This window comes from Calidris pugnax, unplaced genomic scaffold (assembly GCF_001431845.1).
Source record: "Calidris pugnax isolate Ruff unplaced genomic scaffold, ASM143184v1 scaffold499, whole genome shotgun sequence".
Classification (NCBI taxonomy): domain Eukaryota; kingdom Metazoa; phylum Chordata; class Aves; order Charadriiformes; family Scolopacidae; genus Calidris; species Calidris pugnax.
Window position 1 is genome coordinate 992,686 of NW_015092476.1, and position 10,669 is coordinate 1,003,354.

The following is a 10,669-nucleotide window of genomic DNA, read 5'->3' on the forward strand; positions in this document are numbered from 1 at the left end:
CCCTGAGGGCCCGGGGACGCAGGACCTGCCGGTGGACAGCTTCAGCCAGAACAGCGGTAGCGTCTACGAGGACCAGCGACAAAAAAATACCTCTCAGACTGCTTTGGGGACCCCGGTGCCCACCGCTGTGCAGGGGGAGCCTCCCAAACCCCCCGGCAAGAAGCACCCGTTGTGGCACCAAAAGCCCAAGAAGGTGAAGGAGCAGGAGGAGAAGGGTGAGAGCACAGCGCAGGACGCTCTGAGCGCCAGCAAGGAGGAGAAGGGCCTTAGAAAAGAAGAAACTGCCAAGCTGGGAGAGTCCTCCTGTTCCAACTCAGGTGAAGGTATGACTGTGACGCTTTTCCCAAATCCTCTGTGGGTAACCCTGGTGGAAAGGCACCAGTAAAACCAGAAACCTGAATGGTCTATTTTTTTCACTTGCTGTATGTTAGTTACAGAATTGTAGAATCATAGAATTTTCCAGGTTGGAATAGACCCTTAAGATCAAGGAGTCCAACCATCAACCCAACACTGACAAACCCACCACTGACCCATGTCCCTCAGCACCACGTCTGCCCGGCTTTGAAATCCCTCCAGGGATGGTGACTCCACCACTGCACTGGGCAGCCTCTTCCAAGGCCTCACAACCCTTTCGGGGAAGAAATTTTTCCCAATCTCCACCCTAAACCTCCCCTGGTGCAACTTGAGGCCGTTTCCTCTTGTCCCATCACCCGTTCCTTGGGAGATCTACAACCTGCCCTACAGTATGTGGTGGTAGAAGCGAGATAAAAAGGTGGAAGAGTGGAGATCATAGCAACCAGTTTACTCCCTTTTCTGGTAGTCCCATCCCAGAAAGCAGCTCTCTGCAGAAGAGCACATTTCCAGCGCTTCCTGGCTGGGCTTCCAGGCAATCTTGCCATTATCCCTGCTTCTATGGTCATGAAAAACCATGTATTTTTTTTTTTCTGCCATTGCAGCACATTGTAACTGCTAGTGGGTAAAAAAAAAAAGGAACAAAACCAGCCAAACAGAAAAAAAATCAACCCCAAAACCAGAAGCTGGACTTGTTCAGATTCACTTTCAAGAATTCTCACTCTGTAGTACAGAAATCACTAGAAGAAATAAATCCTAAATGGATTGCTGTTGGGCAGAAACTGGTTACAGGAAGGAGCTCAGTATTAGAAAAATACAAGGAATGGATTTTTCTATTTTGTTCCTTCATTTCTAGTAAACTGACAGTTGGCAGAAACCTACTCCACTCTTTCCAACAGCAGGTTTTAGGCTCTGCACACTGAAAATAAAAACCTGCTGTTGCGTGTAGTTATTCCATACTAGTTTGCTGAAATGTATAGACCAGACATAAATATATTTCTTCTTGTATCACAATGCAAGGTTAGTCGATTTCAGCCTTTCTGAGGAAAGTCATAAACTAGACACCAAATTATGTTGGCTTTATAGAGTTTTGAGCTGTGCTGTGTGCTCCCCTCCCTCCTGCAGAACTCGGGACTTCCAAAGGTGTAGAAATGCACACCCTTAAAATGGCATTGAAAAGCTCAACAGAAGTGCACAAAAAATACTTTGTCTTAACACGCATACACACAAAATAGGGCAGAGTGCGGTCCCTTTGTTAAATCTTCCTGGTGTCTGATTTTGGAGGTTTGACTCTCAAACTGGATGTCAGGTTCAGCCCTTTCCCATCGCACCCCATACATAAGGATGCTCCCAGGTGGTGGTTTCACACCGACCCCCTGCGTGGCTGGGGATTGCTGTGAACATATTTGTGCTTGACTCTATAAACATGTGAGTGTCTTTCTCCAGAAGCCAGTAACAAAATTCTGGGGAGGAAAATCCTGTGCTGCATTTTAAGTCGGTGCTTACGCTGAAGCCTTGGCATGGACCGAGCCGTGCACTGCAATTTTTGGAAATTAAATGCTTGCAGCAAAACTGTTCACCTAAGTTGTATTTCACATACAGTGACTATTAATGTTACTGTTTGCATTCCTCACAAATTTCATTCCCACTTTTACACTTCTTTTCATACTCCTCCTGTACTGTGTAATAATTTTAATATTAAAGGCAAAATAATTGAGTAGAACATCCCACGATAGCTCTTATCTCTCCCCGTGATTTAAGGCTCAGATACAGCTTAGAGATTGGGAAGAGTGACTGAGCTGTAGCAGAAACACTGTGTTTAAACAGTGGCAGTGTAAGATAATAATGAATATAAAGGAGGGTGTGTTTTTTAAGGTTGCCACAAAACCCCAAACCAAGATACTGAGCGTTCCTTCCTGTTCCAGCTAACATTTCCTTATGGCAGCTATTTTTCTTATTTATCAAAAAGATAGGGGGCTCCTGAAAATCCCTTTAAAAAGAGGGATTAGAGATTAAGTGTCCTGTGCTTTCATAGGGCCATTTAAAAGAGCAAAAGAGCAATTTACAAGTGCAAATAACTTTCAAACACGGTACTGTCACGTTAATGAGCAGCAGGTCTTTGTTGCAGGGTATTGAAGCCTGAATGCCAGTAACCCCTGTACAATGCTGTTGACTCTCCTGCTTGGAAGGGTCCTGAAATTAAATCTAACTTGGGGTGTCCGTAACTGGCAGGGAAGGAAGGATAAAAACACGGGAGGAAAAGAAATTCAGCTTTTTACTCTATTTCTCACCGGAACCAGGTTGTTGTTGTGTGTGTGTGTATATATACGTAGATATATATCAAGCTGTCTTCATTGTGCAGCCTCATCTGTCGCTGCCCAGCCTGAATTGCTCTGCAGATCCCACGTCGTGTCTCCAGAGCAGAAAAGCTGACCCTGGGTCAATATTTCACCGGTGCAGAACCTGGAGAATAAAGTAGCCGTGCCCTCTTTAATCCCCGGTGCTGCCTGCTGTGGAGGAGGTCGTGTGGGCCCTATTACTAACTTAAAAAGCTTATTCCAAGTCATTTACTGTGAGGATAAAACTCTAAAGGATTTTTTTTTTTCAAGCCTGTCGGGTCGGTATTGTTTGGCTGTATTAAAAATCTGTTTATCGCAAGTGTCAAAATTCTGCTTTTCTGTAGGAGCTAAGGAAACTTTCACTGCCTCCACGGAGTCTCATTCATCAACAAGTGAACAACCAGACTACTTCCAGTGAGTAAAATAACGTTTAAGTCACTTGATAGTTATTGAAGCAGTTGAAAAATCATCTATAAAAACCTCTCACTTAGCTACAAAATTCATCAAAATGTAATTTTAGAATGGTGATAAGTTCCTTTAGGTCACCCAGCTGCCTTATTCAAAGTACCTGCCAGTTTTGAAGTCTGAGGTTGTCCCTTAATTATTGCAGGGAAAAAAAAGTGTTAAAAGGAAATTTTAATATGCTTTAGAAGCAGACTTAAAACAGTTTCATTTCATTCTTCCTCAAGAACACAATGAAAAAGGATTATGAACGTGTGCTGGTTTTTGGTTTTTTTAGAGGTGAGACAACACGGGAGGAAAGCTGAATGCTAAAATGCTGAATACATAAATTTGATCATCTTTCCTGTGTTTTCACCGCTGAGTGCATCTGAGCTGGGAAGGTGGGGAGGGAAGGCAGCAGACCTTAGAGTCCAGCATTGCAAAGCCTGTGTGTGAGCCAACTGGAGTTAACCATCAAAGTCATTTCTAAAGCTTTGATGTAAAATGTAGCTTTGATGTAGCTTTCACTAACTTGAAGCTACAGCAAAATACCCAATTTCACCATGGAATTGCAGACCAAAGACCTCAATTCACATTTTAAATTTTAGCTGCCTAATTTTGACTACAAAACAAGATAAAAATGCTTTACATTTGTGTGTGAAGTGTGACATGTCTACAATAACTGGCATCTGGCAGTCTATGAAATTATGGAAAGAATTCCCACTAAGTTTAATTGTAGCCCCTCAACAAGTTGTCAAACATCATACTAACATTCCCAAAAGTTAAAAAATAACCTTCTATATGAAAAAGGTTTTTCATCCATGACAAGTATTAAAGAACTTGCTTTAAAATGAAATAGCTCTACTGACAGAATCATTTGGTCGCCTAAATGCTTTTTTAGAATACTAAAACTTTTCTCAGGAGGATTTTTCTTTACTGCTGTAAAACAGAGAAATACCTTCTGCAAACAAACCTTTATGAAACCTTGCAAAAAAAAAAAAAAAAGCCTTCATGCAAGATTTCATGACGGTTGGTCTAGTTCTGATAGGGGTGTAATAAACACTGTGATGAAGACTCCTCTGTGAAAGGCACGATCTCTGAACAATCTGGCAGACAATCCACTGGCCGTGGTGTCCTGGAAAAGTGGGTCGTGCTGTTTCAGACGTCTGCCTGATCAGTGCAGAAAGACTAAAACTGGAGCAATTTGGTCCCGTTTAAAGGACTTCTTGTATTTTTTTCCAGCTTCTCTTCCTGTCTGCAAGTGCTGCATAATTCATGAGTATAATCCCGGTTTTAGCATAAAGACACTTTCCATCTTAATGTAAAGATTATGAGAGTAAAGGAACTCAAGCTTTTTAAGCAAAGTTTAGGCAAAAACTAGGAAAACAGAACAGATTCCCCTTTTTGCCACTTCTACTCTTATTTCTTCCCTCTCCACACATTTTCATTGGAAGTGCTTTGCTGGGCTCTTGTCCTGTGGGGTGTCAATCACTGCAGAGGTGTCTTCCAACATGTTGAAGGGCGTCCCTAGTTTTCCCCCCCGTTGCTCTAATTGGGCACATCTGGCCTGGGATCCATCACTGACAGCGGTCGTTGCCTGTGTTAGTGCAGACTTTGAACCTGTTAAATTTTTGCTGCCAGTTAAGATGAATCCAAGGGTGATTTGTAGGATTCTTCCCCATGTAGGGGTGCTGGCATCATCCAAAGGAGCGAGGTCTCCAGGCTGGGAGGACCAGAAGTGTTGGTGTGTGGTGGTCATGGGAAGTTATCTTTGTTACTCGCATTGACACTTCATCTTGGATTTGTGTAATGAGCTCATTAAATGCACACATGCTGATTTGAGGGAGAAGGGGATGAAGAGTTTCAACGCATCAGTGGCTTTAAGCATTTATGGGGTTTTTACTCTCCTTAGGAGGTGATGTGGTGTGGTGGGTTTTTGTTTCTGACTTCTCTGCAGTTTGTTTTTCTGCTTTATTGCAAGTCCCTTGGTCAGGTGGGCAGCAACGGAACTGGTGTACGCTAAAATGACCAAATTTTCTCATTATGCTTTGCTGTTGGATAGGCAGATCCAATTGGATCCAACTCCAAAAGTGCAGTCCCTTCCAAAAATGTAACGAAAACAAATTTTCAAAAGTGAATACAACTTAATTAATCTGTCCCTTTGTAGAAAGAGGTTATAATCCAGCAGTTTCTCTTCTCTCATTGAAGCTGATGTATTTATTGATCCTTTCATATTTGAATGATTTGGTCCTTCTGTGTTTGAATGATTGCTAGTGTTTTCTAAGTATGCTACACTTTTCTTTTGGTACAGCTTCTGAATAAAAGCTCTAAAAGGTAAAATATTAGCAAATAGATGCCACAAAGATATAGTAGATTTCTGTAATTACCTAAATACATCCTTTTGGAGCACACATGCTTACAGGTCACATAGCTAACTGACCTAAAGCTCGGCTGCCTGTGCTTGATATTTGCCATGTCCTCGGTGTAAAATGGCGTGTTTTTTCCCCAGAAAATACATAGCTATCGTCTCGTATGAGCAGCGCCAGAGCTACGAGGATGACTTCGACGCGGAGTACGACGAGTACAGGCACTTGCACGCGCGGATGGACTGCATCACCAGGAGGTTCATCAAGCTCGACATGGAGCGGAAGCTCGTTTCTCCAGGGTCCAAGGAGTATCAGGTAAAGAAGGATAAAACCACGAAGACTGTGTTTCATCTTTCTGTTGTCCCATCCCAAAGTCCACGTTTTTTGGCTGGGGCTTTGCTGACAGCCTCAGCGTCCTGGTGAGGGGAGGGGTTGCTGCTACACAGATGGGGGAGAAAATGCAGAGAGCGTGGAAACCAGCAGCCAAAATCCCAGAGCTTTCCTGACCCTCTCTCTCCCGTGATTTTATACACTAGAGTAAACCTACAGCCACAACTTACTCATCTTCCAGATGGCTACGATTTTGGCAGGGAATAGTGTTAAAAACCTGATATTCAGGCTTTCCAGTCTAGACCTCTCTGATTCAGACATACAAATTCCCTGCGTTCAGTATCAGAATTCTGTAATTCCATGTGCATGTGGAGGATTTCTGGTTGGCTTTTATTTAGTTTTTTGGCAGATTGCAAACGCGTTTGTGAGCAGCAGGAGGAGTACTTTGAAATCCCTGGCACTGCTCAACCCGACAAAGGGAAAAAAATTGCAGAATTTGCATCCTTGCTCAGACCCTGCCTGGGCTGGCTCTGATTTTTTGACAAAACCCTGCAAAAAGTTGTTCGTCCCTCAAACTCCACTTGTTTTTGCTGCCTGTGAACGCAGAGCAGTGTGAGAGACTCCTCAAAGGGTCTCTTCAAACACATGCTCCTTTTGCTGCCTGTTTGCAGCTTTAATTGCAGATCTGGGGTGATGGAGGGGGCTGGGGGTTATTTTTGCAACGCAGGAGAGTGGTGGCTGAGGGGTAAGAAAATACCATGAGTAAAACGGGGTGCTTTATTTTTAGTGTTGTATATAAATGTGCATTTTCTGGTAGTAGTGAAATGTTCTTCACATCATCTTCATGGTTTTTTTTTTTTTCTTGCAGATGCTTCAGGAGGAAATAGTAGAGGAGTACCAAAAGCTAAAGCAGGTACGTGTAGCACCAGCTTTGTGGGAGGCAGCGATGGCCGAGGCTGCCTCGGGCTGTTTTGGAAGCAAAAGTCGTGGAAATAGTAAACTCTGCAGAAATGTTTTCATCCCCAAATTTTCTTTCTTTTTTTTTTTTTTTCCCCCCTTATCTTTACAGTCTAGCCCAAACTACTACGAGGAGAAGTACAGGTGTGAGTACCTCCACAACAAGCTGTCTCATATTAAGAGACTCATCGAGGAGTTCGACCAACGGCAAGCAGAGTCGTCGCACTAGCCTTCTGCTGCGACCAGCACGTGTGAATGGACTGAAGCTTATTTATTTAAAAGTCAAAGTTAGTTACTCTAAGATTCTAAAAGTCAGTATCAAACTTTTGCATTACGGAAGTTTCAGTATTAGCAAGCCTAAGTTAAACTACTTTTGTTATTGTTGATGTTGCTTATATGCATTTTTTGAAGCTGCTTTTTCTGGTCCCTTCTTTTCTTCAAGGCTTGTGTTTCTCCATTGAAATAATTTTACCGGTAGGTGCTGGGGACCCAGCACCTCCACTATGGAGTTGTGCACATTTTAAGAAAATATTGTAGCAAATTCAAATGTTTGGGGATAAACATAAGTCTGTTTTCTGACCTTTCTTGTTAATGCAAACTCTTTGCCTTAAGTGGTAGAAAGTTTAGAAATTTGCACAAAACTTTAAAAAAAAAAAAAACAACAAAAACAACAACCAAACGACGCAACAACAAATGACATTGTTTTGGAGGGTTGAAGAGGCAAGTGTACGTGCTGCGTACGGCGCGACAGCAGAGACTCACCCCTGCGACTCAGACCCCCCATTGCAGTGGTTGCCTTAAGGTGTTTGTGTGTGTGTGTGTGTGTGTGTGTGTGTGTGTGTCTGTGCGTGTGTTACACTCAGTGTGGTTAAATTATTAGCTGCACTGCTTCCCCCCTGGGAAGCACCACGTGGCCTGCCCCTGTCCGGGCGCGTGTGCGTGTGCCCTCTGCGAGCGTGTGCGAGAGCGCCTGGCTGTCAGCGTGCCTGATGGGGAAAAAACTTTAAAAAAAATAAAAAAAAATTTAAAAAATTAAAAAGCTGCTACTCTAAGTAGGCCCAAATGCTCAGGTTAAAACAACTGACGAGTGTTGCTGTAGGTTTATTCCTGCAGAAAATTGCTGTTTCTGTTGTGGAAGGTGAGAGCGTTTCCATTTCAATAAGTTTTGTCAGCTTTAATAATATTGGGGAAATTGATACTTTACAAAAAATTAAGCAGATATATAGTTTTGGGGCAAGATTATAAGGTTAAACATGTAGGTTATCTATTTATATACTGCTATAAAGTATTTTTTGAAGAGAGATATGCAAAGAAGCTATTGCCTACATGTAATATATATTTAAAGATTTTTTTGTCCTGGGTGCCAGGAATATAACAAAGAACAGATGTATTTAACTATAAAATACTGTGATCACCAAACAGCACAAACTTTCATTTCATGCATTTCTTTTTTTTCTTTTTTTCTTTTTTTTTTTTTTTTTGGTTTATTCTGAGGTAAACCATTGCTACTTTATCATGTGAAAACACAGGTTATTTGGTCAAAACTGAGCAAAATCTTTGTGTGTCTTACTGTGTGTGTGTCTTTTCAAAATGCTGCCAATTGAAAAGGGAAGCATTATGTTTACAAGTCAGATCTTTGCAACTTTTGCCAAAATTGTGGTGGTGTTGCTAATAGACTTTATCTCCGGCATCCGAGGAAAAAAAAAACAACAAAAACCAAACCAAAACTGTTGTGTATCACTGTAAACCACAAAATGTTCGATTGCCAGAAAACGTGAGTTCAGGTAAAATGGTAGCATTTGAATTCTTGCCTTAAACTTGGTTTTTTCGCAGACGTTTGCGTTCCGTGGGGATGGGATGGCTGTCCAGGTGCGTCCCTTTCCGCTGGGAATTCCACAGCGGAATTTGTGTTAATTACTGGGGATTGGTGCCCTCGTTTTCGACTCCGCATTTCAAATGGCAAGACGAAGAGAAGACTCTTCGCTCTTCCCCCCGGGAGCTGCCTCCTCCTGGGTTTTCAGGCCCCAGCCCTGAGCACATGGTCAGAGACAAAGCAGCTTTCCAGGCTACAATAATGTGAATTTCCTGATGCTGGGGGCCTGTTTTTGGCAGTTTTTCTGGACAGTTCCTGTGTCCAACACACACTGCCGTTGAGGGACGCTGTGTTGGGGTGGCTCCTGGTGCCATCTCTGCGTGACGGGGACCCGCTGTGATTAATTGATTATTTTTTTTCCCCCGGCCTGGCCTCGACTATCGGTGTCCCCGGTGTCCGTGTGGTGGCCGGAGCTTCGCGCCGCACCAGAGGTCCATCCTGTCACCCTCAGACCTGGCGAGCTGCAGAAAAAGCCTTAATTGGAGGTTTTTCCCCACTCTCATTGAGCATTTCTGGAGCCCTCGCAGGGTGACAACCAGCAGCCCAGGTGTGGCACAACAGTGCTGTAAATCAACTTATCTCTTGATTTTCCCTGCTGTTGATGTTCCTGTTCAGCAAATGCTGTGAGAGCCCGTTGAAGTGGAGCCTCTGACTGTATTTTTTTTTTTATTTTTTTTTTTTATTTTTGGCCTTTCCTGTAAAACTGGCCAGCTCGCTCAGCAAAAAATCAACAACAACAAAAAAACCAAACCAGACCGTTGCGCGTGGCGGCGTCTGGGCTGGGATTTACACTACTGCAGACCCAAAGCAAGTGACTGATGTAGGGAAGGGACAGCTGCTCGAGTCTCCTTCATGGAAACTGTGAATCTCACTACACTTTGTTAAAAAAAATAAATACGTCATCGAAAGGGAGGCAATAAGCCCTTTTCTAGTGGGCTGAAAAAAAAACCAACGTAGGTTAGAAGGACAGGTTTCCAGTCTGGCTGGGGTTTGAGGGAGAAAAACTGTGCCCAAAGTAATTATTTTGGGGTGTTTTTTTGTTTTTAAAATCATAGATGTGTACTCTAAAGTGTCACTTGAAGCAGCTGGCTTGACTGCTTTTAATTCTTCAGGTCACCTTCTCTGTCGTCAAAAATAAATAATTAATAACTATAGTTAAAAAAAAAAAAAAAAAAAAAGTAGTACTCAAATCTTTCGGAACTGTTCTGTCAAACGCGTAGACAAGTCTTGGGAGCAAGTTCCTTCTGCAGGTTTTAAACAGAAATCGGGTTAAAGTGTTGATATTGTAACTTTTCTTATTTGTTAGCCTTTTTAAAATAGTGGTGTTACGACCAGTCTTTCTAGATACGTAAATGTTATTTCCTGCAAAGAATTATGGCTGTTTCGGAGTATCGTTCCTTTCATAAGTACACTAAGGTTTGTTCCTGTGCCTGACGGGGGAGGGACGTGGCGATTCCCAGGCCTTCTGGGGAGGATTTGATCAAGGGAACGGCAATATTTGTGAAGGTGGAGGCTTAAAATCAGGGCTGTGACTCCCCCCTTTTCTGACTGTGAGAGTATTTTGCAACTTTTTTCAACTGTTTCCACTCGAACTGTGTTATGACTCTGTACGTGAAACATCCCGGGGGGCGCTTCGTGAACCAACGCTCGAGCCATCGTTGCCCCTCTGTTCTACATCAATTCCAGTTCAATAAAACTTGACTTTCCAATCCTGAGAGCTTTGGGTTTTCCTTGTCCTGGGGTGGGGGTAGAAAGGGGATCCTCCTCCATCTCTGAGTGTTGATTTACCACGGAGGGGACATATCAGTGGGACATCATAGAATCACAGGATGGTTTGGGTTGGAAGGGACCTTAAAGCCCCCCCAGTGCCCCCCCCTGCCCTGGGCAGGGACACCTCCCACCACACCAGGGTGCTCCAAGCCCCCTCCAACCTGCCCTTGAACCCCTCCAGGGATGGGGCAGCCACAGCTTCTCGGGGCAACCTGGGCCAGGCTCTCACCACCCTCACACCA

General features: G+C 43.3%; 1 protein-coding gene across 1 annotated transcript in view; it reads left to right on the forward strand.

The window, feature by feature from the left end:
• Positions 1 to 10,372, forward strand: part of ELL2 (elongation factor, RNA polymerase II, 2) — a 31,647-nt gene extending 21,275 nt beyond the window's left edge. The window contains exons 8-12 of the mRNA XM_014962562.1: positions 8 to 323; positions 3,035 to 3,104; positions 5,641 to 5,812; positions 6,696 to 6,740; positions 6,897 to 10,372. Of these exons, the coding sequence (XP_014818048.1) occupies positions 8 to 323; positions 3,035 to 3,104; positions 5,641 to 5,812; positions 6,696 to 6,740; positions 6,897 to 7,013 (720 nt within the window). The 3' untranslated portion in view covers positions 7,014 to 10,372. The remainder of the gene's footprint in view (positions 1 to 7; positions 324 to 3,034; positions 3,105 to 5,640; positions 5,813 to 6,695; positions 6,741 to 6,896) is intronic.
• The last annotated feature ends 297 nt before the right edge of the window (positions 10,373 to 10,669 follow it).